At 37.4% G+C, this 27,788-nt stretch overlaps 1 protein-coding gene and 2 long non-coding RNA genes across 6 annotated transcripts; 1 reads left to right on the forward strand and 2 right to left on the reverse strand.

The window, feature by feature from the left end:
* Positions 1–350: 350 nt before the first annotated feature.
* On the reverse strand, positions 351–20,083 carry LOC110680321 (protein MCM10 homolog). 4 transcript variants are annotated; one of them, XR_002502833.1, is made up of 5 exons: positions 19,986–20,083; positions 18,627–19,921; positions 14,835–16,013; positions 595–684; positions 351–522 (listed from the first exon to the last, which is right to left on the reverse strand). XR_002502833.1 is itself a non-coding variant. In XM_021856149.1 (3 exons), exons 1-2 carry the CDS (start codon positions 19,857–19,859, stop codon positions 14,850–14,852), a joined length of 2,397 nt encoding a protein of 798 aa, XP_021711841.1. In that variant the 5' UTR covers positions 19,860–20,034; the 3' UTR covers positions 5,565–5,902; positions 14,835–14,849. The 4 variants fall into 4 exon arrangements, 2 of the variants coding, with proteins under 2 accessions (XP_021711841.1, XP_021711840.1); XR_002502834.1 differs by lacking the exons at positions 351–522; positions 595–684 and adding exons at positions 5,565–5,722; positions 5,787–5,902 and having other exon boundaries at positions 18,627–20,034; XM_021856149.1 differs by lacking the exons at positions 351–522; positions 595–684 and adding an exon at positions 5,565–5,902 and having other exon boundaries at positions 18,627–20,034.
* LOC110680322 lies at positions 1,560–2,579 on the forward strand. The gene is made up of 3 exons (XR_002502835.1): positions 1,560–1,980; positions 2,075–2,324; positions 2,400–2,579. It is a non-coding gene; the product is annotated as an uncharacterized LOC110680322 (long non-coding RNA).
* Positions 20,084–21,726: 1,643 nt separating the features above from the next.
* On the reverse strand, positions 21,727–22,305 carry LOC110680323. The gene is made up of 2 exons (XR_002502836.1): positions 22,077–22,305; positions 21,727–22,007 (listed from the first exon to the last, which is right to left on the reverse strand). It is a non-coding gene; the product is annotated as an uncharacterized LOC110680323 (long non-coding RNA).
* Positions 22,306–27,788: the final 5,483 nt, after the last annotated feature.

A 27,788-nucleotide genomic window follows, 5' to 3' on the forward strand; every position in this document is an offset into this window, starting at 1 on the left:
AAGTCTACACTGAGCCAACTGTCTTGTTAAAGAGTATATGGTAGTCATATAATTCTGCACTATTAGAATTTCTTATGAATGTTACCATAGTATGGAAAGGTATGTTCGAAGGTATATGCGTGACATATAAGAAAGCTTTTCTACATCCATGTCCATGTTATATGAAAAAAATATACCTAGTACGGACCAAGAGAGTATGTAAACATCATTTGCATTCCAAATACATGTTATTGCAGCCAAACAGAAGATCCATTTGTAAAAATTGTATCTTCTAAGTGCAACTAACGTACTTTTCATTAATATAGTTAAAAGTTGATACGGTGAGTGATACTATCAAACTAACACGGAAATTGTTTTCATTATTTTATTGTTTTTACTGTTTCATCTACATGGTATCTGCTATTAATAACTTACAATGCTAATTTTCTTTCCTGTCCACATATGATAGATCCCAGTATGTTGCCCAATACTTTGCCATTCTTGTGGGGTCTTGTGGGGTGTTCATGAATGTTCAGCTTTCTCCTGCAAAATGAACAAGATTCAATATTATTTTATGTTTAGTAAGAAATTTTTAGAACATATTAAAATACTTACTTTACATTGCCAATAAGATCTTTATCGTTCAGGTTTGATCCTAACTATTTTCAGGATACAGCTTCTGAACGAGCGCTTGGGTCAAACATGCTGCAAAGAGAGGAAAGAACATTCTGTAAAATTGTAACTACGGTGTCAATTCAATATGAACAGCAAAACCATTTCTCGAAAACTTATTCATACAGACTCAAGTCAAAAAAGTATACAAACTTACTTTATCGATCCTACGTGTTAAGCAGGCGGAATTCTACACGTACCGCTCTGTACCAACTCAACTTTTCACTTTTAGAACGTTTAATTTCCGGATTTACAAAACGACGAAAGTAACATTTTCAACTTTCGCAACCTAACCACTACTTTCGCCGCCCCGCTGCATGGAGAGACAAAGTGACTTAACCACGAATCAAAACAAAACACTACTTGAGCCGATTTTACACTGGTAGAAAAACGTCGAAAGTAACTGAATGAAACGGCTTATCATTTTCTGATAATTATTTTTGTGGGAAATAATAGAAACTACCTAGTTTTTGAACGTGAGCTGAGTGTATGCAAAATTTGAGCGAAGTACACGGCAAAAAAATGTTAAAAAAATGATTCATTTTAAAACAGTTTTAGAAGATAGATTGTGATTTTTCCTAATTAATTTTCTCAAAACCGTATAAAAGTTACTTACGCCGATTTGAAAAAGTAATCGAGATTTCTCGAAGACTTATTCAAACAGACTCAAGTCAGAAACGTTAACAAACTTACTTTATCAATCCTACGTGTGCCGCAGACGAAATTCTACACGTTCCGCTCTAAATCAACTTTATTTTTCAGTTTTAGAACGTTTAATTTCCGGATTTACAAAACGACGAAAGTAAGATTTTCAACTTTCGCAACCGAACCGCTACTTTCGCCGCTCCGTTGTATGGGAGACAAAATGACTTAACCACGAATCAAAACCAAACACTACACTGATAAAAAATATATAGTGATGAGTACCATGGGTTCCTGCTTAACTTTACCATTTACAAATATAGTAAACACCACCATGTATTGCTTCACGCTCACCAGAAATCAATCAAAATTACCATTTGTCTCTCTTCAGAGTGTATGGTTAGGTGAACAACTTGAATTAACAAAACAACTATTCGTTATTTACCATACGTAGTGCAAACATAGTAGTTTTGACTCAAACAATATTTACTGAAACTTCCTGCAGCTTCAATATGACGATTCATCATTGTCGTTGTAAATATTGAGATGTTATTTGCGTTTGCTGTTGTAGGTGAAACATATCAGTAGCCATTTTGTTAAGCTTCATTGAAAAAACTGGTTAGGATAATGGTGAATTTGTGCATTTATTCGTAAATATGTAGGTAAAAAATATTACTGATGTCGATGGTAAGTAAATAAAAACAAATTTTAGACAGCTGTATACATAATTCGTGATATATTAAATACAAATACAAATTTTGTTTAATTCGTGATCCGACAGAGTGAAATGTCTCCGATTCCAATGTTGCAATCGGGAAGTGAAAAACGCATTATTCTTCAACTATTATTACCAAGAACACTAGAGGCTAAATATTGAACGAAGGCGTGGATGCAGTCGATTTCGCCAACGCGCAATGCCAATGAAAAATATTATGCTGGTGAACATGGACAGTTTTTCCTCCTCATCGATCGCTAGCGGAAATCCCCACCTGAATGCTGACGAACAAAGTGTCCTGACCATAATCAGCACCGTAGGTTCAGTGAGCGGTGAGCGAATTGAAACACAGAATTCACATTTTTTTGCTTGTTTCAACAATCTCCAACAGTCCAGACGAGGAAGGCATCCCAACTCAGTAGGCTGCCTAAGAGCTGACCAGTTCCACACTCGAGCGGGCCTTCTGCGATATCCGACCATGCAAAACCTACTGCCAGTCAGTGAGAAATCTGAGCTTCCCTATCGGCCGTCAATCCGTATTAGCAAAATGAATATTAGGTATACATATAAAGTGAGGAAATACGAAAATATCGAATAAAAATATTTTTTTCTCGCAAAATCTTTGTTTTGTTTTGATATTGATGACAGCTTGCTAGCAATAGTGAGACGTACCATATCGCTACACTAAATTTAGTCAAATTTACCATAATTCTGTATTCATTATCAACATGAACATGGTAAACCTAACTATTTCGAGATTGTTTGTCGAAACATAGTAAAATTCACAACGTTATAGTTTTTCTAATACCGGAACATTTTCCGTTGAAATCAAGTGGTAAACTTTTATTAACTACACCCTCGAAATGGTTGCTGCTACTATGTTTTTCCTTTCAGTGTACTTGAGTCGATTTTGCACTGGTACAAAAACGTCGTAAGTAACTGAATGAAACGACTCATTTTGTCATACAATTTTTGTGGGAAACAATAGAAACTATCTAGTATTTCAACGCGAGCTGAATGCATGCAAAATTTAAGCGATGTACACGGTAAAAAAATGTTAAAAAGGGGATTCATTTTAATACAGATTTAGAAGACAGGCTGTGATTCTTCTAAATTATTTTTCTCAAAACCGTATGAAAATTACTTACGTCTATTTGAAAAAGTAATCGAGATTTATTATTTTCAAAAGGCAAAAAGAGAATTTCCTGATTCTTCAGTAATATGCATATGACAATCGCAATGCCATTGAATCCGTCGAAACTATGTACGAAACATGTACCGGTGATATGTTCAATATATATAACAACAATGTTAGCCACTGACGATAATATTCACTAAGACGCTGTTTAATCGGAAATGTTTGACAGATAACACGGATATGAATCCACATGAATTTTATGCAACATAAATACAGTTGAATGGATATGGAATTGTAATTGTAATTGCTCAATCCACACCCTGGCAGACAATTATCCGCCCATCTAGACACGGGCTGGGTGAGGACCTACCAAGCCTCCCCCGTTAACATGTCCTATACCGTTTAGCACACCGGGATCTTCCACAAGCAGGCGCCGGAATTAAAGCGGTCCCACAAGCTTCAGATACATTAAATAGATATAGTCCCTCTGGCACTAAACCGAATAGCGGCCTTCATATCATCACTAGCACTGCCTATCCCGCACGCCAAACAAAATGCCGGAAGTAGCGTGCCGTGTAGAACATCCGATGTTCTACACAGCACATCACCTCCGACACCATGCTCAACGTACAGCAAAGACATCGCTAATAAAAAGCGGAATGCGTCATTCGATTCAGTGCCAGAGGGACTATAAATGTAACGAAGAGGAAATGAAAAGATAGTAGAGATGGTTTGGTTGTTGGATTGCTGAAACGAGAAGAAATAAAGTCATTACGTTAAAACGTGGTTTTTATAGTTGAATAAATGTATCGATAGTTTCTCATCTGTTTCTTTTCCGTGTCGTAGTTGCGTCGATTCTATCCACCTCGAGTTTTGTCGTCTCCGCTCGAGCAATGAGGACCGCGATGAAATGAAAATATATAAAAATATGACCATTAGTGTTTATCTATTATTTAATGTGGTTCTCATTTGCTTTTAAATACCTAAGTAACATGTGAACTCTGCCTCTATCAGAAAATTCTAATGAATTATATTTTATTCTCCTGCACTTTCCCTAACACAAAGTATTCCTATTTAGTAAGACATTTACAAGTGCAAAAGCGCAAATAAAAGTGTGGGACCTCATCGAATCATGTTGATGCCCTCAGAGCACTCATTCTTCGATTTGCGAAAAATGAGTCCGCTGAAAACACCGACCCGACTCAACGCAATCGCGCACCTCTACCAACGCCTCCGCACATGTAAAAACTTCTGCGATAAACTTGTGGTGTGAAAGAAATGCGCAATATTATTTTAATTTCAATCCTAACTGCATGACCCGTAGGCTCTATGCGTATGATTGTTCATTATTTTAGCTAAATATACCAGTTATACCTGTACATCAGAAGAAAAGAAAAACGATTAAGAATATCTTGCAGCGTAAAGTTTAAGTGATCAAATATTAATCCTTTCTTCGAACCTAATTTCATTATACATTGGGTTATGCTATGCTTCGCGTGTGATACGAACAATTAGATTTATCAATATAATGCATTAGCATCCAAACAAATACCCTAGAAAATTTTCTTATTGTCCGACAAACATTTCAAAACAATTACGAACTGCAAAAAATCAACGGTAACTTTACTCAACAAAGCTTTCATTCGATCACCCTTAAAATACACAGTCATCAGTAGACCATGCACTATAATATCCTCCTAATATAACGCAGAGCTAAAAATCCTCTCTTGCGTTACCCAATCTGAACAAGAAAACATTTTCAAATACTTCCCATAATTTGTGCACGGCAAAACAGATTCCACTTTCTACGTAATGTAACCTAGTATGAACAGCTGCCCAACTCTCCAGACCTGCGCCCTCCAAGATCCAAGGTGCTGCTGCCTTACGTTCAAAACTTCTTTCCTCAAAGTCTGTCTATCAATTCCAAATACAGTTGAATGGATATGGAATTCCTAATAAAATATTCGGTTCGATTTATTTCAGTGTAGAATTCAATATGTATGGACCGATGCACGGGTTCACTATTTACACGGAGAAAAATAATTGGTAAAAACAACCAATTATTAGTTGATTTCAAACAAAATATTAGTTTGAATTATGCACAAACAAAATAAGGGTTTGAATCAACCAACTGTATTGTTGAAAACAAACTAAGATTTCATGTTGTTCGTACCCAATATATTCTAGATAATTTCAACAAATCTTAGTTTGAAACAACCAAATCATTTGTTGTTTAATTTGACAGTTCTTTAAACAACCAAGAACGTAGGTTGTTTCAAACTAAGAACAATGGTTTGATTCAAACAAGAATCAATTCAAAACAAACAAATTTGCTGGTTAATTCAACCAATTTTCTGGTTTTTGGTGAGGTGCATCTACGTTTTATCTTTCCATTTTTTTTATTGATGACAAAGCATGTTTATAGTAGGTTTATTTATTCAAGATTTCCTGAAATACATTTTTTTTGATAATTATTATTTTCAATCCTGAAACAACAGGCTCTTCTGTCAAAAGAAAGACGCCGTCAAAGATGGTTTCTGCTGGCGGTTTCTAGCCATAACGCACTTTCTGTTTATCTGAAATTACATTTACGTTATTTTATAATCAGCACATCCAAAACTCTGAGGAAGTTTGTCTTACCACTTTGCTGAGGAATTGAATAGAAAAATGGAGGGCCAGAAGCAGCATCAGAACTCATCGTTGCCTTGGATGCATGAGAATTTTCGCATTCATTTAGCGAAAGAGTTCAATAGGACCTTGAAAAATGGAAGTATTATTTAGATAGGATAAAAAATTAACACTTACTCAAATTACCTTCACAAGAACATTCAATTGAAAAATCTATCACTGAAAACAAACTCCATTATGTTGTTCTCTTTCCGATTTCATAGGTAACTGCAGTTATATATACATAGTTAACTGACGGAAAGCAAAAAAAAAAATAGAAACAAAATTTTAGTTTGTTTCAAAGTATTGCTTTGGTAGAAACAAACCTTTTATTTATGTTGACAATTAGAGTTAATCGGAGAAACAAACAATCTTGTTTTTGGTAAAATCAAACCAGTTGTTTGTGGAAACAAACTAAAAATTTAGTTCAAAACAACCATTGTATACATTAAAAAGAAACAAAGATTCTATATTGAAACAGCCTATAAAACAATTTAGTTTCAAACAAAGCAATGAGTTTGGAACAACAAATTTTTGATTAAATACAACAAAATTGTTAGTTTGAAATTCAACCAAAATTTTGGTTGTTTCAAACTAAGGTGTTTTTTCTCCGTGTTGACGTTTTAGCGGTGCCGTGTTATTTATGGGATAGCAACCGGTGAATTCGGCACCGCTTAAACGTCAAATTAGTGAACTCGTGCATGGACCAATGGACCGATGCACGAGTTCACTATTTGACGTTTGAGCCATGCCGTGTTATTTACGTGACCATAGCAACGAGTGAATTCGGCACCGCTCAAACGTCAAACTAGTGAACTCGTGCATTGGTCCATGGATCAATGCACGAGTTCACTATTTCTCGAAAACTTATTCAAATAGTCTCAAGTCAAAAAAGTGAATAAACTTACTTTATTGATCCTACGTGTTTCGCAGACGAAATTCCACTTGTTCCGCTCCTACCCAACTAGATTTTTCACTTTTAGAACGTTTAATTTCCGAATTTACAAAACGACGAAAGTAAGATTTTCAACTTTCGCAACCTAATCACTACTTTCGCCGCCCCGCTGTATAGAGAGACAAAGTGACTTAACCACGAATCAAAACAAAACACTACTTGAGCCGATTTTACACTGGTAGAAAAACGTCGAAAGTAACTGTATGCAACGGCTTATCATTTTGTTATAATTATTTTTGTTGAAATTAATAGAAACTTCCTAGTTTTTGAACGCGATCTGATTGTATGCAAAATTTGAGCGATGTACACGGCGAAAAAATGTTAAAAAGGTGATTCATTTTAAAACAGTTTTAGAAGACCGGTTGTGATTCTTCTGAATTAGTTTTTTCAAAACCGTTCGAAAGTTACTTACGTCGATTTGAAAAAGTAATCGAGATTTGACGTTTTAACGGAGCCGTGTTATTTAAGTGACCATGGCAACGAGTGAATTCAGCACCGCTCAAACGTCAAATTAGTGAACTCGTGCATTGGTCCATGAACCAATGCACGAGTTCACGAATTTGACGTTTGAGCGGTGCCGAATTCACTAGTTGCCATGGTCACATAAATAACACGGCACCGCTCAAACGTCAACCAGTGAGCTCGTGCATCGATCCATTGTGCATTCAGATTAACTTTGGAGCCAAAATACTGGGTTTGAAAATTTGTAAAACGATGATGGTTATTTTCCTCTTAAATTTATAATTTTTAGAGTAACACAACGTTTCTAAACTCATACATTTGCCCAATTTAGAGGCAACATATTTTTATAACTTTCGTAACGTGTGCGCTTAAGGATAGTTCTTGACCTTTTATGTAACATATTTATGGTGGTAAGCTCCATCGAAGTTAATACGCCAATCGCGTATTATCCTCGATTTTACTATGGTAAAATCGAGGATAATACGCGATTGGCGTATTAACTTTGATGGAGCTTACCACTATTAGTGTAATCCGAGCTAAGATAAGTAACCTAAGTAGATCATTTTTCTACTATAAAACATATGTTAGAAACATGCAACTCGACAAACACTTTTTAAATAGTGTCCCATCTTTTTTTTTCTATCTTTATGAACGAAATTTTTAGCCCTGAGCTAGTTCATCTCGGGATCAACGACTTGACTTCCCTTCCGAAGGAAGTAGTCACTATAACCTCTACGTTATAAGTCCTTGCTTGTTTAGTTTGTAGCATTTACCATTTTACATTTATACGTTTTATGTTTTATTTTAGATTCATCATTTTTTTTCTATCTATCTATTCAAACACGTAACAATGGAACCGAAACCACTAAAAGTTAATTTATGTTGGAACCTACAAGATTTTTATTTTGGCATCCATTTATCGCCCCAAAAGATTTTCTAATGCGAAACAATCTTAAAATCCGAAATAAGCTACTACTGCGCAAGTGGATAGGGGCGATTGGGGCAATATGGGCCACCTATGTAAAACGTCATGGAATGCATAGAAAAACAGCAAAAAAAATATATAAATATAAAATGTTAACTTATCTGATCTTATAAATATAAAATGTTATCTTCCAAGTTACGTCGATAATTAATGTTAACATCAACTTGAAAATTATTTTAAGAACGTTTTGGAAAACCATGTTTTTCTGCATGTTCACCAACCATATGGGGCATTATGAGCCACCCTACGGGGCAGTATGAGCCACCTCATTCAATCGAATTATTTTTATTTAAAACAGTTTAGAGAAGAGTTAGTGATGAATAGTACATTATTGGAAATGAAATTTCATTAGCTTTGCTTGAAATTATTGATTCTAGCGGCTTTTTTGTTATTTAGATACATAACCCATTGTAAACAGACCATGTTAATCTAGTACTAAATTGCAATACTTGGTTCAACGTGTTTTCTAGCAAAGTGTTCCACTTGTAATGGTGAATATAAAGATGACTATGTAGTAAAAACGTAATCTGGTATATTTAGGCAATGCATTTTTATGTTCAAAACACCGTTTGGATTGCTTAAATCTGGGTGGCTCATTTTGCCCCGCCCCTTCACCTTCAAAATAATATATTGTTTTTCAATAATTTTGTTTGCGAACAAATCAAATTTCGCGCACGAATTGTACAGTATGATTAGAAGTTTTAATGGATTGGTAAAATTTACCAGAATGATAAATATAGGTAATTATCTTATAGACTTAATTGGAAACTGCCAAAATTATAAGCTTTTCATGAGCACAAATTCGTACATTTTTGTAAATATCTTGAGTTTTTAAACGAATATTCTTACGGTTTTTATTGTGGTGGCTATTTGAAGCATCCTTTAGCAGATCATAATGATACTAGACATTAAAACACTGTTTTTGAGGTCAAAATCGGGGTGGCTCATATTGCCCCGTATGTTCATATTGCCTCCATTGCCTAAGTGGGGTAAGCAAAAAAAAAATAAACATTAATATTTTAGTGAATATGTGAACCTATATCCCAAACTCATGCATACACCTTCGAGGCCAGTCAGAACATTATGACAAGTGAGAAACTTATGAAATGTTACGTTCAATACTGCATGAAAGAGCGAAAGATTGTTTATTTGTCAACTATCACTCTGTAATGGATAATACATGGAGCATTAGCAACCTATTATTTCAAAATTATTTGTGTAAAAAAAAGCTGCAAACTCTGTCTTATAAGTGGCATGTTCTCTCGGAGGTTTTTGAACTAAAACATCAATATTTTAGAACTTATTCGTTGTGAACTTAAAAAGAAGCTAAATTGGAACACCAGACTTGAGAACCAAACAGCGCTCTACGTTGAAAATTTATCCCTTTGGTCTACACCAGCGAGCAAGTAATTTGATTGATTTTCAACGCAAACTGTTGTCAGATTTTCCAGTCGTGTGCACTTGAAAATTCAAAGTTTGGCTTCGCTTCTTAATTACCTTAACTCTTCAAAGCACGAGACAAATCTTGAATTTTTAAATTGACATAATTTAGAGATGAGTAGATCAATAAATTTGAAATAATTTTTGAAGTGAATGCGGTTACTGCGTCTTACAATCCTTGGGTGAGATATCCCCCCTGATTCTTCCCCCTTTTACTAGAGCTATCTGGCGAAAAAATATCTGTTTGAGAATCCATCCGCTAGGTCGCGCTAGTCACATACACAATTAAAAATAATGAAGATTACACATCATGTAAACATCATTTATGTGATGTAAACATGACGTCATGTAAATTTCAGTTTGAAATCATGTAAAAATGTGTTATATATCATGTAACCACTCAGGATCCTGCTAGATTACATGACATATAATTGAAGTTTACATGACATATCATGTAAATATCCATGATATTCCACGCTCCAATTATGTGCATTATATGTCTCAGAAATTTACACGTTTCGTTCGAACTGTGTATTTAATTCAATCATCTGCATCGCAAGATCCTCATCAGCTAGAAAGTTGGTGTGTCCAGCAAAGCTGCTCAGCAGATCTAGGGCTGACTGGTGATGAAGAGTCTGATTGGAAATTCATCCGCTAGGTGGCGCTAGTGAAAAGAAATCTTCGATCTTCTCCAACTTAAAGACCCTTATCAGCTAGAAGGTTGGTGTCTTCGGCTTAGATATTCAGCAGATCAAGGGCTATCTGGCGGAGAAAAGTCTGAATGAGAATTTATTCGCTACGTGGCGCTAGTTCTAAATTTTCTTCAATTGTTCATATCTTAGACTTCTTATCAGCTAGAAGGTTGGTGTCTTCCGCATATAAAGGGCGGTGAAGAGTTTGACTTGGAATTTTTGATATATAGACAATTGAAATTGGGGCCTTCCTTAGCCGAGTGGTTAGAGTGCGCGGCTACTGAGCAAAGCCATGCTGAAGGTGCCTGGGTTCAATTCCCGATCGGTCCATTATCTTTTCGTAATGGAAATTTCCTTAACTTCCCTGGGCATAAAGTATCATCGTACTTGCCACACGATATACGAATGCGAAAATGGCAACTTTGGCAAAGAAAGCTCTCAGTTAATAACTGTGGAAGTGCTCATTAAACACTAAGCTGAGAAGTAGGCTCTGTCCCAGTGAGAACGTAATGCCAAGAAGAAGAAGACAATTGAAATAAAATGTTACTAGCGCCATTACTGGCGGATGGTTGAAGTATAATCAGTTTAAATTAATTTAGGTAAACCTGATTTTATGTTGATTTCGCAGAATCGAACCGTTGAAGACGGCTCGCTACAAATTGATGGTGAGACATTTAATTGCGTGTGTGTGATTAAACATATCTAGAATGCAACGTTTGCAAAATAAAATTATGCGTTTGATTTTGAGATGTAAAAGATTCACTTCCTCGTCTTTCATGCTCTCCAATGGTTATCAGTGAAGCAAGGATTTTATTTTTGACGATTGTGTTCATTCTTCAAGTAATTAATGGTTTGTTGCCTCGATATTTGTGTGATCGAATTGAATAAAAATCATCATTTGTTGATATAATACAACGCGACAGAATTATGAAAGCCACATTTTTTGCACGGTGCATTACAAAACTCTTCGTTTTTTGAAGGAATAAATGTTTCCAATTCGATGCCTACACACATCAAACGTGCTACAACTCACAGTTTAACAGACTATGAATTTCACAAACCAAAGCTGCCTTCTGAACGGTGTCTTTTTATGCTTAACCAATAGGTATGGTATCTTGACGATGTTTTTATTAACAGATATTTTGTATGGGTCATATTGTAAAATATTTTAAATAATTCATGGGGTACTAATAAATTATGATATTCACCTCGATGACGATGATGGATTTTTTTATATATTTACGCGATTCTATAACATTCCCCAGAAAACCATTCCCCCGAAAACCATTCCCCAGAATTCCGTTCCCCAGAACAAACCATTCCCCAGAATCTCATTCCCCAGAATGTAACATTCCCCAGAATTCCATTCCCCAGAATGCACCATTCCCCAGAAAGCTGTATGAATATCCATTTTTTTTCTTTTTTTAATTATTGCTTTGCTTGAGTCACCTTATGTGGGGGCGCAGATTGCCGTAGCGGTAAACGCGCAGCTATTCAGCAAGACCAAGATGAGGGTCGTGAGTTCGAATCCCACCGGTCGAGGATCTTTTCTGGTTGGAAATTTTCTCGACATCCCAGGGCATAGAGTACCTTCGTACCTGCCACACGATATACGCAAGCAAAAATGGTCATTGGCATAGTAAGCTCTCAGTTAATAACTGTGGAAGTGCTGATAAGAACACTAAGCTGAGAAGCAGGCTCTGTCCCAGTAGGGACGTAACGCCAGAAAAGAGGAAGAAGAGTCACTTATGTGACAGGCTAAGGTCTGATGTGACAAAACAAATATGTAGGTAGGAGGGTTAGGGACATAATGAACACACGGGGCGAAATGGACACCCCCTGTCTCTCTGGGAATATGCATATTTCAGCAAAACTGTATAAACTGTACGAAATCTGTATTGTATATGAACGTTTTGACGGTATAAAAGTTTACGCTTTGCTTCATTTGTCCTCTGAAATTCTACTATATTTTTTTCTCAGCTTCAAATTAGTTTATAAGCAAAGCAGAGGAAGCGGTGGATTTATTTTAGAGCAAAGAAACATATTTCCATTCTATGTAAAATAAGCATTTACCTAATGTGTCCAATATGCCCCTAATCCCCCTATTCATGAGTATTTTGCATATTATGATAATACACCCTTTTATTAATACATTCCCATAAAATATACAGACTATATGTTTATTTTTGCATATATAGTGATGCACCCTTCTTTCAGTATTATCTCATTAATGATATAGGCAAAATATATCGATATAGAGCCCATATAGCAAAAGGTCAGTTGGCATAAAATAATTTGGTATAAAGCCATTTGCCATCCAGCCATACTTATGCTCCTTCTTTTCAAAAAGGATGTTCTTCATGTCATGCCAAATGGTCATTGGCCAAATGACCATTATACCAAATGGTCCTTGATCATTTAATCAATCATGCCAAATGCCTTCTTGCCATTTGGTATCCTTACGGAAAATTTTGTCTACATCGTCAACAGGATAAGACTGAAAGAAGGGTGTATCACTATTTTGTGCAAAATTAAACAAGTCATTTGTAATTTAGACTTGACGCAAAGAAGGGCGTATAATTTTAATGTGCAGAATAGTAAGTTTTTATTCTGCCGAGTTTACGTAATCATTATATCAGAAACGTATAATATGATACTACGAACGTCTTTATTCTAATCGGTGTAGCCCTAAAAAGTAAGAGATGATGCACCTTCTTAAAACATTGATGAAAAGCTGCATACATCACTACATTTGATAAAAATTGGACATACATGTGAAATTATACATTTGGAATCTACTATACCGAAAGAAGGGTGTAGCTCTATTTTGTACAGAGTAGTGATGAGTTGTATATTCTTTTAAATAAATATTGGATATTGTGTTTCCCCATAGACTGATCTATCAGTTTTTATAAGTGCCAATAAAAGTGAAACTGCAAATTAAATTTGAATTATGCGTAAAGTGTTCATAATTAGCAGCACCAATGCTAATCTTCTCATGTACTTGTAAACAACTTTGTATGGAGTTTAATTTTCAAGTTTTTTAAATAGATTATTTCAAAACTTTAAAGTAGGTATATAATTTTCTGGGGAATGGTCCATTCTGGGGATTGGTTTTCTGGGGAATGGTTCATTCTGGGGAGTGAAATTCTGGGGAATGGTATATTCTGGGGAATGAGATTCTGGAGAATGGAATTCTGGGGAATGGGTTTCGGGGGAATGGTTTTCTGGGGAATGTTATAGAATCATTTACGCAGTTATAAGAGCTATGGACCAATGCACGAGTTCACTATTTGACGTTTGAGCGGTGCCGTGTTATTTACGTGACCTTGGCAACGCATGAATTTGGCACCGCTCAAACGTCGAATAAGTGAACTCGTGCATCGGTCCATTGGTTGTCAAATTAGTGAACCCGTGCATCGGTCTCTGGACCAATGCATGAGTTCACTAATTTGACGTTTGAGCGGTGCCAAATTCATGCGTTGCCAAGGTCACGTAAATAACACGGCACCGCTCAAACGTCAAATAGTGAACTCGTGCATCGGTCCATGGACCAATGCACAAGTTCACTTATTTGGCATTTGAGCGGTGCCGAATTCACCCGTTGCTATGGTCATGTAAATAACACGGCACCGCTTAAAAGTCAAATAGTGAACTTGTGCACCGGTCCATAGGGCTATTTGGCATAAGGTCATTTGGCATAATGGCTATTTGCCTAAGGGTCACTTGGCATAATGATTATTTAGCCTAACTAGAATTGTGCTTATTCTGCGCGGCGTGTGAGTCGAGACGAGTCGTTCTCACCGCGAGTGTCGTGAGACGACTAATGTTAATCAAATGAGAGCGAGTCGACAATTGTCACTTCATTCGACTCGCCTCACCTCACACGCCGCGCAGAATAAGCACAAATAATATCCCTTCCTTAATCCTAGATGGAACAATGTTATGCCAAATGACCGTTATTCCAAATATCTTTTATAATAAACCACAGATTCTGAACAGTGAAATATGCTTTTACGGATTTATCTGTAAAACACAAATGTTTTCAGTCGAACTGTTAAAAATTCACCGAACATGCTGCAGTTAGAGTGATGTAGGCGCTGCTTCGTGATGATAGAGAATTGAAAAACAAATAATAATCGTAAATTTTTAGGAATTTCACCGAAAACCGCCTGAAACAACTAACAATTCTACAGAAAATCTGTATGAAATCACCGAACTATTCGGTGCTTTCTTTTGACAGATGAACTTTTTCAAGATTTACAGATCGTTCGGTGAAGTAAAAAATCACCGAACGGTTCACCAAAAAAACTGCTGTTGAGAATTCGGTGAGGTTTTATCTACCTACATCTAGGGCAAATCTTGTAAGCGATCTTCAAGTGTGTATCTGTAGGTGATATGTTTACGGATCCCAAGGATTTTTATGTGTATAAGCAAAAAAATTTATTGAACAATATCTTGAAGAGGTATTTTTTATGACGACTTACCTTCCAACGTATATATTAATTTTCATCTGGAACTAACAAATTCAAACTGGCACTATTCGCGCAGCTTCCCAAAAACTTCTCCTCATCGCCCCGAATCGACAACGCCGTTCCGATATTCGGTCCTTTCTTATCACGCATCATTGCACAGCGCTCCCACCGCGAGCTTTGGCAGTTCTTGCAGGTAGTTTTGGGCAAACGGTGTAACGAAACCGTCCTATTGCCACAGTCAGCACACTTGAAGAACCGTTTCTCGGCATCGCGAACTTTGAGCTCGTGCCGTTCCTCCTTGCAACGGTCGGCCGCCGAGAAGGCTATGTATTTGCACTGCACACATATCACAGCCTTGCATTCCACCTTGAAGGTGTTCATCATCTTCTCCTCCATCGCTTCCTTCCGTTCCAGATCCTTGAAGTACTTTTCCTGCTCTTCGTCCTCATGAGCTTTGATCAGGTCTGTGTGTGACGAGGTCGCTTCCATGATCGCCTTGAGGCGATCCTTGCGTGCCTGATCCTCTTTATCTAGCTTCTGCTTTTTCGAGAGATTGTCGTTTTCTGTTTCATCTTTCATTTGAATCTCTTCTAAGGCGCGCTTCTTTCCTGTTTCCGTGCCTCGATATTTGATGAAATTTGGATTGGACTTTTCTAATGGTTTCTTTTTCAGAATATCGATGGCTTTCTGGCGAGAATGAACTGCATGCTTTGGGGAGACTGACATGTCTATGACAAAATTACCAGTGCTCAGTCTAGGTGCTGGTTTAGATTCTAAGCTAAATGATCTGTTTTCAAAACCATTGAGAACTGAAGGACGAGGAGACGAAGTTGGAGTATTATTCGATTGAGTAATCTTTTGAGCAACAGTTACTTCTTTCGAGACATTTGTTATCGATAAAGATCCTTCAGTACTACCTAGTCCTAGTTGCTTCAAACGTTCCATATCTTTTTGGCGCTGTTTAATGTCCAGTTCCAGTCTAGCTGCCGATGATTTAATTTGGACGGGTTTTGCATTTGGTTGTTGCCGATAGGATGGAACTGATGAACTTGATTGCGACTGACCACTGCTGCCCTGGAACGGAGACTGATAGTAGTCGGATAGGGTCATCATGCGGTGGTTATCTTTTTCAACTTGTTTGGGATTCTTTTTGGCCTTGACGGCTGAAAAGCTTTGACCACCGTAGAATACCTGAAATAAATTGAAAATAAATTAAGTTTAAAACTTTTTCACGAATTTCACGCGAAAACGATCATTTTACATTTAAATGTATACAATTTTTGGATTACCATCAGTGCACCAGTATCCGCTTATGTTCCAGTAGCCCGCTCACACCGAAAAAAGACAAGTTTAAATAAAATAAATCTGAAAACTTTAGCCACTAGACGATTCAAATCGACAGATTGAATCATACTGTGGACAATCTTTTGCGTATTTACTCAAATTATCTCACTTTCTAAACTCGTGAGCGGGCTACTGGAACATGAGCGGATACTGGTACGTTGACGGTATATGAGCAATTCTCGCTGAAACCAGACCGCCATCGGCACCCATCGTTAGAATTTCAATTTTATGTCACTGGTCACTAGTTTTCGATAAAACTTAAGGGTGGTCCTTTCTGTTTTCTCAAATTGGTGGACCCCTCGTACGCCAGCTAGCTGAACAGTTTGCGAAAGAGCCCATTTTTTGATAAATATTGGGTATTTCTTTACGTGATATGTCTCATATTTCGCTTGGAACACATAGCAAACTTAGTGACATCGTATAGCGAAAGGATATAGCTTTCATTTAAACTTGAAAAAAATTTGGCGGCCATTTTGAATTTGCCCGCCATCTTGAATTTTGTTTGAAAAATGATTTTTTTCGTCATGGAGGTTCCGGAAAAGTTCCGGAAGAGCAAGATGGACAAATTCCATCTCCAGAGATCTATTTTCTGAGGATTTCTTTTATGAAATGCATACAAATGTTTTCCCAGTGCTATCTCAATGAACACCTCAGCAATTCTTCTTGGAATTCTTTCTAGGGTTCTTTCAAAATTTAGTTCAATTATTTAAGTACTTTCTTCCAGATCACCGAAATTCTTTAAGAGATTCATTTAAGAATCTCCTAGGATGTCCCTAGAAATTACAGTCAAGTCTCTTTTAGTTGATATTCCGTATCTCGATATCGCTAACTCGATGGTCCCTTCGATCGCATTTGCACTACTTTTGTGTTGTATAACTCGATACCTCCCTAACTCGATGTTTCCATCAATATCAAGTTATGGAAGATTGACTGTATTACAGAATGTCAATAACAATTTCCTCAGGAGCGCTTTTTTATTCCTTAAAAACTTTTTTATTAACTTTAAAAAAATCTTCAGAGATTTTGACATAAATTTGTTTAAGTATTCCTCAAAAACTTCTCCAGAATTACTCTATTTTTTTTGTTTTTGAATTATTGGATTATTGCAATATTTTGTGGAATTCTAATATTTTGTGGAAATCCAATATTTTGAGAAATTTCCTTAGGACTCCGTAGACCAATCATTCTTTTTTATGGATAAAGCCAGTAGTAAATAACATCTAAATTTGACTTTGATTTACAGCAAAACAAAATTGATGTGCTTTCTATATTGAAAATACGAGTTTTGTAAGATCTAACGACTGGTCGTAGTGGCGCATCCGAACTGAAATAAAAAATACACACCTCATTGAAGCATTGGATGCATCCTGTAACAATCTCTGATATATTTTCTAATTTATGCTGGGATAAATTCATGTTTAATAATTGGTGGAAGTCAGAGAAAAAAAAACTTAAATTCCTAGAAACATCAAAGTAATAATAACCGGAACTATTAATGCAACATATTCAAAACAAACTTTATTTATGTTTCTGAATGGAATTAGAAGCCATCACTTGAGTTTTGGAAAGATCTTTGAAGGAGGCCAAGAAGTTGTTCACAACAGAATCCAAAATATCTATAAGGATCAATTCAAAAAAAAAAAAAAAAATGGGAAATTACCTGAAAATATTAAAAAAGAGCTGAATTTGACTTTGTAATTCATCTAGGCTAGCCCATCTGGCTAGTATTTTTGTCGTTAAAAGTGGCGAACTCGCCAAGGGCGAAAAGCCACTCGAATAAAGATAAATAATAATAATAATAGAGTTGAATGATTTTTTAGAAAAAAATATAGAAAAAAAATACTAGAAGTTATTTTTCGAAAATATATTAAAGTTTTAATAATGAAAATAATTATTGAAGATTATGTGGAAGAACTCATTCAGAGCCGTCTTAAACGTATACTTGGTCGCATGACTATAAACTTTGCAAAATGTTACATCAGGATTGCCTAAACGTTTTTATTTTGTAAAGCAGCTCAAGAAACGGTATTTGTGATTTTTTTAGAAAGGAGATTATAAGTTTTAAAACAATTCATGGAGTAATTTCTGGAAGATTTCTTGGAGGTATTTTTTGGGGGTATGAAATTGTTTCCTTGACTCGATGTAAATTTGAACTACAGTTAACTCTCCCTTACTCGATATTCTGTATCTCGATATCGAATTAGAGAACCATAGTAAGAGTTTGTTTTTATGGCTACCTCGATGGTCCCTTGGATTGCATTTGCACTGGTTTTGTGTTCTGTAACTCGATGGTCCCTTCAATATCGAGTTAGGGAGAGTTGACTCTAACAGGTTATCGTTATAAACGAAGTGCCAATTACAAAATAAATGGGAATAAACAAATGGAAATCTTTCGTTCCTCTGGCTACGCCTATTAGTTTGAAGCTGTTTGAAAGAGTAATGTATTGCGTCAAAGCTCACCTCATTCTTCCCTAGCACCTTATTCCGCAGCTCATTCAGTCCCCGTCCGGCCGTCGACGAAATGAGCCCACCCCGATTGCAGGCCTTGTTGTACTCCTGCTTCACGTGGTACACGCAGTACTCGCACTTCTCCAGATTCACAACGGCCGTACAGCGCTCTCCGTTCTTCTTCCTGCTTCGGCACGTGCCCATGTCCCTCGACTGACCCAGTATCATCACCTTGGCGGATTTGTCGATCGAGAGCACGGCCTCGATATTTCTGTCCTCATTGCGTTCCAACACACCCGGATTGAGAATACTGATGACCATCCCTTCGGCCGTTTTCCACAAATCTTTGTGGGCTTGCGAAAACAGGAACAAGCTTATGGTTTTAATTTCCCCATGGAGGTCACTTAGTTTCCAAATCGAAAATTGGCCACCTTTGGAAGTCGTTTTTGGAGGACTCTTACTCAGAACAGCACCAGCAACGGCCCAATCTTCCTTCAGGTTCCCATGTTCAATGTGATATTTAATCTTACTCATGGGAACCGGTTTCCTTCCTTGCATTCTCTCCTTAAGGATATTGCTTGAAATCAGGGGATGGACTAATCGTATACCAAAGATTGGATCGGTATATACGCTTTTTTGGAATATGTTCGGTATCTTACCATTGGTAATCGGCACTGCCGAATCCACGGCCATTGCCCCAGGGAAAGGCTTAACATCTCCAGTCGTCTTTTCTGCTTTTGTTTTAGGAGTGTCCGTTTTAGGTAGCTTCGAAACTTCTTCGTCAGCCTTTTTCAAAGCTCTATCAATGAAGTTCGAAATTTGAATATCAACCCTTTCCTCCTCTTTTTGCTTGAGCAATGCATTAATACCACGTCCATATTCATCGTACTTTTTCTCCAGGAAGTTCCGGACCTCCTCATCATCGGACGAGTCCGTATCGCCACTATGGACCGCGCTGGAAGGTTTTATGGCTGATTTTTCTTGCTTGGCAGGTCCCGAGCTTTGTCCTTCCACATCTTGCAGGAAAGTCGAGCCACTGAGCGAAATCGAACTTGATTTCAGTGCAGGTTTCTTGCTGGATGATGAGCTACTTATCGAACCGTCTTTCGGAGCAGTCAAACTGGTAGAAGGTGCTATTTTTACGAATGAAATTTCCTCAGATTCCGCTGCCAATAGTAACTGTTCCAGCTCGTCCATTTCGATGGATTCCTGTTCTTCCTTTTTCTCGACGTTGGAGAACGACATTGTACCGGACTGGACCCGAGGATTTGCTCTCACTTTTGAACTCGTTTTGAACTAATTATAAACTATTTAGAAGATAATCAATTAAGACCGAACAAATTACTTCCGATAACTGAATTTCACTTGTACCTGTGGGCTGAGTGCAGTTCCTTCCGCGGAACAGTGTGTTTACATTTTGCGCGCCTTTTCAGAAACGTAACCGGTTCAAAAACGGTTCACATCTTTATTTCCGACAAAATCACGAGTAGGGTAGCGGTCGTACTTTGGGCCCTGCTGCTGAAAAGTAATTTCTTCGCCTAATTTGTACACTCAGGGAAATGGACTATCGATAAACATAGGAATCCCTTGTGAAAATTCGCCACAAGAAATTGGATTGAAATTCACAAATTTGCCTTATGAAACCATAATTTGAAAATATAAAACGTTTTCGCGGCAACCTGGAATCGAACCAAGAACCTTGCGATCGATAGATCCGAGCGTACACCACACGCCTATCGATGCCTTGATGTGGAGTGATGCTTAAACGATACATAAAGCGTTCGTATTGCAATAATCGTTCCACCTTTCATAAGGCAAAATGTATGAAATTCGATAGTCCAGTTCGCTGCGTGTACACTCAATCACGATTTCTCGAAGACTTATTCAAACAGACTCAAGTCAGAAAAGTTAACAAACTTACTTTATCAATCCTACGTGTATTGCAGACGAAATTCTACACTTTCCACTCTAAATCAACTCGATTTTTCACTTTTAAGCTAAGTATGCTGTTTCGCTCAAGAAAAGTAAAGAAATTCCTTGACTGAATGGGTCAAGAAATTTCCTACAGAGAGCCCCCTTTGAAGTGACATTTCTTCTCAACAGCGTACTGCGATCAGAAAAAAAAGATTTTCTTGACCATTTCGTAGAAGAAATTTTCCACGCATCGAGATTGGCGATTCCTTTTCTTGTCAGTAGCAAACCAGCCTTAGAACGTTAAATTTCCGAATTTACCAAACGACGAAAGTAAGATTCTCCACTTTCGCAACCTAATCACTACTTTCGCCGCTCTGTTGTATGGGAGACAAAGTTACTTAACCACGAATCAAAACAAAACACTACTTGAGTCGATTCTACACTGGTACAAAAACGTCGTAAGTAACTGATTGAAACGGCTTATCATTTTATCATACAATTTTTGTGGGAAATGATAGGAACTACCAAGTGTTTTAACGCGAGCTGATTGCATGCAAAATTTAAGCGAAAAATGCAACAAAACTTTTCCTGCACCTATTTTGCACTTTCTCGTGGTTAGTAGTCGAAATTTAGTGACGAACTCAACTATTAAAGCAAACAAAACGGTTCAACAGGATTTTAACTGCTTACGTTGGTGAATTTGGTTGGTTTCCATATGGAATCTGCATCATTGAGTTTGCCTCTTGTGTGCAAAACAACCAAATAATAATGATTTTGTCACAGATTTTTCGGTTACTTCCACTGAGATATGAGTATACCGTAGATGTTTATTCTCACGAAAAATGCTTAATAAGGGACATGTCCATGCCGATTGGGTGTTTATTTGTATTGATTTTTTAAGAAAAAAAAAAACAGAATCCGGAGGAGCAAAGCGTGAAGCATGATAAACTGGAAAGTCTGTAAAAACGCTCTACAATTTTACTGACTAAGTCAGTAATTTCCATCAATCAAAACAAATTTTAGTTTATTAGATTTTTTCGATAATCTTAAAAACTACCGAAAAATCCGTAGTTCCAAAACCCGTATGTGTTATTATTATTTTATGGTGCATTACGGTATTTTCATCCCATGCTGTACTGTTCTGTTTTGCTTATATTATAAGAGATTTGTTGAGGCGGAATTTAATAAAACAAGTAAATATATTTAGACAAATTCACTTTAATTTACAGCATTTACTCGTCGATAATTTTCATGCAAGTCTTGTATTTTGATAGTACAAAATATCAGATAATAACTATTCACTTCCGTCCCCGAATCAGAGATCGATTCGAGCTTTATACTTAGCAGAATACTCGGGACGCCTCTTGCGGTGACCAAGCTGCACCACAGAGTGGCGGCTGTTGTTAAACTAGACAAAACCGATTCAACCAGTGGCTGTTGTCCCAATGTACTTGTCCTTATGGCGTAATCGTATACAACCTGAAAATGCAAGGTGGAGAAATCGTTAGATATCTAATTAAAACATGAAATTACCTTTTCGATTCTTACTTTTAAGAAGCAAGAGGATGATTCCATTCTATTGTCGAATTTCCAGCAGCTTTCTCTCGTTCGGTGGCTCCTCACATCGATTCTCTTTCAGGGCGGGAACACGGACCGATATGCTGACCATATTATTTCGGAACACTGGGAATCAATCGCGGACACTTTTAAGTGCAATCTGGGATCACTCACTGAACGAACTTGTGTTCTTCCGGATCAAACAAAATAATTTTCTTTTATTTTTCTATCAAAGTGTTTTGACAGACATACAAAGACAAACACGCTAAAAATAATAGCACAGTAATAATTCTAAATTTATACAGCATTCAAAATTTATCTTTATATGTATACATAATATTTGAACTGAAAAACAGAACAACATAAAATTGTACCATTTCTTCTGCTTATTTTCTCATTGTTTCCACTTTTTTGATCAAATGGTATAAAAATCGAACCCAATTTTTATCACTTCTGAGTCTAGCCTATGGGTGAAGGTTTTAAAGCGTGTATAATAAATACCAATGCGTGCAACTGTTTCCCAAACTGTCGCATATTAGTTCTATATAGTGAAATGCAGTTTTGAGAATGTATTGCCTATAATTCAGCACAAACCTATTTGACAAAAAGGTTTCTTATGTGTTAGTAAAGACACGTCTGATTGTGAACAGGTTTGAACAAGGAATGATTTATTGGGGTATTATAAATTCATGGCTTACTTCAACTCAACATCCCCCCTTAAGCTATAATTTATTAACTCCTAACGATGCCCTTGCTTCCAATAACTTAGGGGCTGGTACCGCTTTGGTGAGGATATCTGCCAGTTGATCATTCGAAGCAACATGTTTCAATCGTATGGTCTTCTTTTCTATCTGCTCTCGAACAAAGTGATGCCTTATATCAATATGCTTGCTTCTTAGGGAATATCCCATCTCTTTTTCTGCTAGACTGATGGCACTTTTATTGTCACAGTTGATTAGGAGTGGTGATGAGATTCCTTGAAGTTCAGCAATAAAGCCTCGCCACCAAAGCGCTTCTTGAGTCACGGCCGATAGTGCCATATATTCAGCTTCAGTAAAGCCGCTCAAGAAGGACAAATCTAGCGTCAAGTGCTTCAAATGCAAACGGATTAGACATTTTGTTTCGGACTGTCCTCAGAAAGGCATGAATGAAGATTCTAGTGCTGGACCGCATCATAGGAAGAGCTCGAGAAACGCCGCATTCAGTACCAATGTGAAACAGATGAAGAACCAAGAACAATGGATATTTGATTCCGGTGCTACTGTCCATATGTGTCGAGAACGAAGTAAACTCATCGATGCCAGAAGCACCTCACAAGCTATCAATGTTGCCAATAACGCAGAAGTTCCGGTGGTTGCAGTTGGAAACGTTCTCTTAGAAGCTGCAGTACAGCCTGGTTCGTATGAAGTTTCACTATCAGATGTTTTATGTGTTCCAGATTTGGCCATCAATTTGCTGTCGGTGAGCCAGATATGCAAGAAGGGACATAAGGTTGTCTTCACGGATAGTGCTTGCAAGGTCTTCAAGGCTCAGACGAACGAGTTGGTTGCAACAGGATCTCAGACCAACGGACTTTACAAGTTGGAGATGGTGAGTCAGGCAACAGCATGCGTGGCGAATGACAGAAGAGAGATGCAGTTATGGCACAGGCGACTTGGTCACATGAATTTTGACAATATGAAGCGATTAAGAAGCATGGTTACTGGCTTGGATTTCAAAAATGTACAAACATCCAATACTCAATGCGTTCCGTGTATTCAAGCAAAACACCAACGTTTACCATTCAAATCCAAAGGAAGAAGAGCGATGGAAGTTTTGGAGTTGGTCCATTCCGATCTTTGTGGTCCTATGGAAACGATTTCGATTGGAGGAAGCAGATACTTTCTTACGTTTATTGACGATGCGAGTCGGAAGACGTTTATATATTTTTTGAAATCGAAGAAAGAAGTACTGGCTGCTTTCCAAGATTTCAAAGCATACGTTGAGACACAAACTGGTAAGAAATTGAAGCGATTGAGGACCGATAATGGAAAGGAGTATGTTGGAAGCAATTTTGAACGTTACATTCGAAAACACGGTATTTTACACGAGACAACAGTTCCATATAATCCCGAACAAAATGGTTTAGCAGAGAGGATGAACCGATCGATTGTGGAGCGAGCTAGGGCTTTATTATTCGATGCTGGATTAACCAAGCGGTTCTGGGCGGAAGCTGTTGGTACTGCAGTTTACCTTATAAATAGATCGCCTACCAAAGGGACGTTTCAAGGCGAGACTGGTTATTAAAGGCTGTTCCCAAATCGAAGACCAGATATATCACACCTGAGGACATTCGGCGCGAAAGCAATGGCACATGTACCGAAAAATAAGCGACAGAAATGGGATAGAAAATCTCAAGCGTGTTTGTTCATTGGATATGCAACGAATTCCAAGGGCTACCGGCTGTATGATCCGGAGACTGGTAAGGTATTTATAAGCAGAGACGTGATTATCATCGATGAAAGCATGATTAGTAGCGATCGTGATCAAGTAGAAGCAGTAGACGTAAATAACATGGAGCTCTTAACTGAATGTGCAGAAGACTCAAATCCGAATGTAGCACCAGCAGTTGATGAAAATAATGGAAGCGACGAAGAAAGCATGGACGGCTACGAATCGACCGTTGACGAGCTCGATGCAACCGTTGTGGAGCCGGCTAGCATCACTGCGCTTCCTCCGCAAATTTCAGTGCCACCGATACAAAGTGTGGTAAGGCGCAGCGCGAGGGAGCGCCAACACCCAGGCAAGTATTTTGATTATGAGGTAACCTACAGTGCCTTTCCTCAGAAACTTGCCATTTCACAGGACAGTTCTGATGAGCGAAGCTGTCGCCAGGGAGCTGGACAGGTTGGTCAACGTTTTAATGACACGCAGAAGGCTACTGATGTTTTGCAAGAACCTAACACGTACCGTGAAGCGGTGGAACAATGTTGCAGGGAGCAATGGATTGATGCAATGAACTTCGAGTATGAAGCGCTGATGCAAAATCGTACGTGGATTATGACGCAACTACCAGCTGGGCGAAAAGCATTACGAAATAAATGGGTATACAAAATCAAGACCAATTCGGAAGGATCGATCGAACGTTTCAAGGCGAGACTGGTTATTAAAGGCTGTTCCCAAATCGAAGGCGTAGATTATACCGAGACGTATTCACCTGTAGTCCGATATTCAACAATTCGGTATCTTATGGCCAAGGCTGTAGAGTTGGACATGGAAGTTCATCAAATGGACGCAGTTACCGCGTTCTTACAAGGTGATTTAGGAAACGAAGAAATATTCATGCAACAGCCTGAAGGTTTTGAAGATGGGACAAACCGAGTGTGTATGTTGAGAAAGGCGCTATATGGATTGAAACAGGCCAGCCGCGTTTGGAATCTCAAGCTGGACAGTGAATTAAAACGAATGGGCCTGAAGCGATCGAAATTTGATACCTGCGTTTATTATTACATTGAAGGAGATCAAGTTCTAATCGTGACAATATACGTTGATGATTTTTTGATTTTTTCAACCAACGACCAAATGATCAAAGCTGTGAAACGAGACCTTGCCAAGAAATTCCGAATGAAGGACTTAGGAGAGGCTAAGCAAGTCCTGGGAATCAAGATTACCAGAGGAGAAGGATTCATCGCCATCGATCAAGAACGTTATGTAAACGAGTTGCTAGAAAAATTCAAAATGACTGGATGCAATTCCGTACAAACTCCCTTGGATCCCAATCAGAAGTTAACAAGTCAAATGAAACCCAAGACGGAAGCTGAACGTGATAAAATGAAGAACATTCCTTTTCGGCAGTTAGTCGGAAGCTTGCAGTTCTTGGCTCAGTGTTCAAGACCAGATATTTGCCATGCTGTAAACCTGGTGAGTAGTTTTTGTGAAGACCCCGGAGAGGCTCACTGGATCGCTGCGAAACGTATCTTGAGGTATCTAGAAGGAACAAAAACATGGAAGCTCACTTATGCGAAGAATACTGCCGATCAACTTCAAGCTTACATCGATGCTGACTGGGGAAATGATGTGGATACAAGGCGCTCAACTAGTGGATATGTGTTCCTGAAAAATGGTGGAGCAGTAGCTTGGAGTTCGCGTAAACAACCCACTGTTGCGCTTTGTTCAATAATTAGCAACCGTAGCTATGGTGCATGTGGCCCATAACCTGTTAGTAAAGACTAGTCTGATTGTGAACAGGTTTGAACAAGGAATGATTTATTGGGGTATTATAAATTCATGGCTTACTTCAACTCAACATTATGTTTATACTATTTCCCATGATTGGGCCTCCTTATACATTTTAACAACATCTGTACACTTTCATATACTGTAACTAATTAGCATGGGGTACTCAAATGGGTTTTTAATGTGTAAAATGTCAGCTTTTATATTGTATAACATAAAGGTAACTGTTTCGGATACATTAACCCTTTCAGTAAAGAGAAATTTATTGTTTGGACTGAAAGGCAAAATGTAAATTTCTATGCGGGTATACTAATAGGTACCAAAAACAGGAATAAAACAGGAGGAACGTCTATTCCAAAATCTATCTTGAGTTTTTTGGCTTTGAAATTGCCTTCAACCACTTAGGAAGTTTGGAATGCGTTTTATACTGTATCACAACACCTTCTGGTTCAGTCGATGTTTGACGATTCTGGAGTTGTTAACAGAATTATTTTGGCTCATACTTAAACAAAAGCTATCATCTTTGGATTATTTTCACATATTTCTATTGCTATCAGAATGAAGTGCTCTTTGAAGTTCCGATTATTTGTTTCAACACGGATGGTAGCAATTATGGGAACATAAAACTGTTTCTTTTCTCTGTGCAATATTTTGATGCATCGCAATCATCTCGTAATTTGCAATATCTATTCAAATTAAAAGAAATATCAAATGAGAAAGCTTGAACGAGTGCTGCCATCATTTAAGATGTTCTCAAAAAGTACAATTAGCAATTTCAGGTGTTTTTTCAGTGTTTTCCGTATATAGTTTTTAGGAGATAATATTAAATATTAATAAAAACCATGGCCAAAACTACAAAATTAAACTAAAGGAGCAAAACCGTCTAGTATCTCCCATACCATGAGTTTATGTAAAGTTTCTTAACGAATGACTCTCAGAATCATGTTGAAAAAACTGTCGGCTTACAGATTTTTGCCAGATTTCTCCCAAAAAAATGACTTTTTTTTTGTAGGACTCTTTCTAGAACTTTTATAGCGACATCCTTAGTGAATCACTAAATCTTAATGGAAACTTAACGAATGCTTTTTAGTGAAACTTCTTTAAATTTCTTAGTAGATTATTTGTGAAACCATGATTTAGAGAATCCAAGCGGTGTTTTCTTACACGATCTTTAATAAATCTTTAACCCTTTAAGCGAATATATTTTAGATTCTATGAAATATACTTTTGACATTCTCAGGCTGTTTGTTTTGGCATTTTTAGTAATTTAATGGCAAGATCTTTAACAGACACTAAGCAGATTTATTTAAAAATCATCGGTAAATTGCCTGCAAAATTGTTTCAGGTTTTCCTGGACTAAATAAATACATAAATATTTAGATACACTCGGAAGATTCTAAATGGATTCCTGTTCGTAGCTTTCTGATGAAATGCTTGATGTAATTTAAGGCGTCAGTCTTGCAAATAGATTCTCTACTGTGGTTTTTG

Source organism: Aedes aegypti, unplaced genomic scaffold (assembly GCF_002204515.2).
Source record: "Aedes aegypti strain LVP_AGWG unplaced genomic scaffold, AaegL5.0 Primary Assembly AGWG_AaegL5_hic_scaff_1193_PBJ_arrow, whole genome shotgun sequence".
Classification (NCBI taxonomy): Eukaryota; Metazoa; Arthropoda; class Insecta; order Diptera; family Culicidae; genus Aedes; species Aedes aegypti.